Consider the following 2,883-nt stretch of genomic DNA (forward strand, 5'->3'; position numbering starts at 1 on the left):
CAATTATTTAAACTTGTTCATAATTTTACAAATTTTTCTAGTATTTCAATTTTGAAAAGATCCCCCATTTCCTCATTATTTGGTGAAATTTTATCAATATTTTAAAGTGATAAAAATGAATATTTCTTCCAGGAATTCTTTAATTATACTCTGCTCAATACTGACCTCCTTCACTCTAGGGTCTTACTTTACAGTTTATTACAACATATATTTTAGAAAATTTTAATTTATGAATTAAAACAAACTTTAGTGGTAAAATAAACATAGTTGAATTAAAAAAGATGATTGTATATGATACTGCAAGTCTACTATGTTCAATCTAGACTTTTAAATATATAGCAAAGTTATATAAACTTTCTTTTCATTTTCCTTTTTTGCTTTTTCTTTCCTCTCTCCCCTCATCCTCAAGACAGCCATCATTGGAAAATAGGGGTGTGTGCATGTACACACATAAATAAAAGAAACAAACATGGACACCCACACATAAATATATGTGTAAAATTATTCTATACATACTTCTATTTATTGGTTCACTCTCTGTATGATGATAATATCTTTCATCATATGCCCTTTATAGTTAATTTGGGTGTTGAAAATAATCAGAATTACTTATTTACTAGCAAACTTTATTATGTGCCACTACATTGTAGTTTTTTATTGACCATAATGTCTTATTAGCTTACTAGACTGAAAGTCCTAGAACTTGAAGCTTCTATGCACTTAAACAATTTTTGTTACTCTCTCTTAGAGTATAACTTCTTGTCATGTGCTCTATTGTATTAATCATATATTAATTCTTTTCATGTAATCATATCTTACCATGAAATTTGGCACTTAGAAGAAAAAAATTATTCATCTCCATTATTTCTAGGCTATGGTAGAAGAGTTGTCCTGGAGTCAGCACAAAGAGGAAACATTGGCCTGAAAATTTGTGTGATCTTTACATCTTTCTCTGTGTTCATGAGTAAACGAGAAAACTCTGAACTTGTTCCTAACTGCCATTAAGCTCTATTTTAATGAAATAAATTAGATTATTATAATAATGAAGGGTTCAGACACCCCCTAAGGAAATAGTGATTAATAAAGCTATTAATTTTAAATATGTTTAAATATATTAAAGTGAGATAGATGAGAGAGAAGAAAAGTAGATAAAAGAAAATATACTTTGGCTATCAGGATCATTGGTCTAAATTTTGTTCATAATCATGTTGCATTGTATATGCTCATATATATTGTCAAGATCCCAGAAACACTCTCATCATTAATCTTTTTGAGGACCTTACCTCTTCCGGCAACATAGCATTTCACGGACTGTCTTCCAGCAATGTGATGAAATGCTCTGATTAGCAACCAACAAAAATTCAAGCATTTTGAAAAGATGCTTCCAACATAGTCATAAGAAAATAGAAAATGTTTAAAAAATAAACAATGAATTTTGATCTAATGAATCAATGAAAAGACTTCAATATATCCATGAGGAAGGTGAATGATTATCTGTTCAGACTTTTTGAATAATCCCTTGTGATTCTGTGATCTTGCTTGCAGGTAGAACAACTGCCCATTCCCTCCGTTCCATTCTGTGTCAGCAGTATAAATGAAGATTGGAAACAATGTGACTGAATTCATTTTATTGGGACTTACACAGAACCCAAAGATGCAGAAAATAATATTCATGGTGTTCTTACTCATCTACTTGGTAACTTTAATAGGTAACTTGCTTATTGTGGTCACTGTCAACACCAGCCAAGCTCTGAGCTCCCCCATGTACTTCTTCTTGTCTTGTTTGTCCATCATAGATGGTCTTTGCTCTTCTTCCATGGCCCCCAAGCTGATAGCTGACTCACTTTCTGAGAAGAAAACCATCTCCTTCAATGGATGCATGACTCAGCTCTTTGCAGAACATTTCTTTGGTGGTGCTGAGATTATTTTGCTAACAGTCATGGCCTATGACCGCTATGTTGCTATCTGTAAACCTCTTCACTATACCACGATTATGAGTCAGAGGCTCTGTGGCCTTCTGGTGGGGGTAGCCTGGACTGGGGGTTTTCTCCACGCAATAATACAGCTTCTCTTCACTGTCTGGTTGCCTTTCTGTGGGCCCAATGTCATAGATCACTACATGTGTGACTTAAATCCTTTACTCAAACTTGTCTGCACAGACACCCATACCCTTGGCCTATTTGTTGCAGCAAATAGTGGCTTGATATGCCTGTTAAACTTTCTCCTTTTGATGGCTTCCTATGCTGTCATCCTTAACTCCCTGAAGAATCATAGTCTTGAAGGGAGACGCAAAGCCCTCTCAGCTTGTGTCTCTCACATCACCGTTGTTATCTTATTTTTTGTTCCTTGTATATTTGTATACCTGAGGCCTGTGGTCACTTTGCCAATAGATAAAGCTGTGACTGTATTTTATACTCTGGTGGCCCCCATGTTACATCCTCTAATTTATACCCTGAGAAATTCAGAGGTCAAAAATGCCATGAGGAAACTCTGGAGCCAAAGTAAGAAATAAACTTCATTGTATAAGAATGACTCGAAATGTTTACATTTAATATGAAACAAAGAGTTATATTTGATGATTTGTGGTAAGACATATCAGTTCTTAGGTCTACACATTTTAAACATTTGAGAATATATTCATCACAATTTCCTCATGAATTTGGTAGTTTCTATAAATAAGGAAATAAAAAGTCAAAGGTTATATCCAAATTTTAATTTTTCACACTGTAGACAAAAGTTCTTCTCTTACCCTTTTCAAGAATCATTCTGCTCATCTATGAAAGGAGAAATTTTGTATATAATCTGCCCATTTATTTATTTTTTTCATTATGCATAATAAGTTTTTGAATAAAACTGTTCCATCTGAAAGGGAAGAGTCTTAAA

General features: G+C 33.5%; 1 protein-coding gene across 1 annotated transcript; it reads left to right on the forward strand.

Annotated features, from left to right (window-relative positions):
• The first annotated feature begins 1,594 nt into the window (after positions 1–1,594).
• Positions 1,595–2,512, forward strand: LOC141519065 (olfactory receptor 4C12-like). The gene has a single exon (XM_074231534.1). The coding sequence runs from the start codon at positions 1,595–1,597 to the stop codon at positions 2,510–2,512; it is 918 nt and encodes a 305-aa protein (XP_074087635.1).
• Positions 2,513–2,883: the final 371 nt, after the last annotated feature.

Source organism: Macrotis lagotis, chromosome 3 (assembly GCF_037893015.1).
Source record: "Macrotis lagotis isolate mMagLag1 chromosome 3, bilby.v1.9.chrom.fasta, whole genome shotgun sequence".
NCBI lineage: Eukaryota > Metazoa > Chordata > Mammalia > Peramelemorphia > Peramelidae > Macrotis > Macrotis lagotis.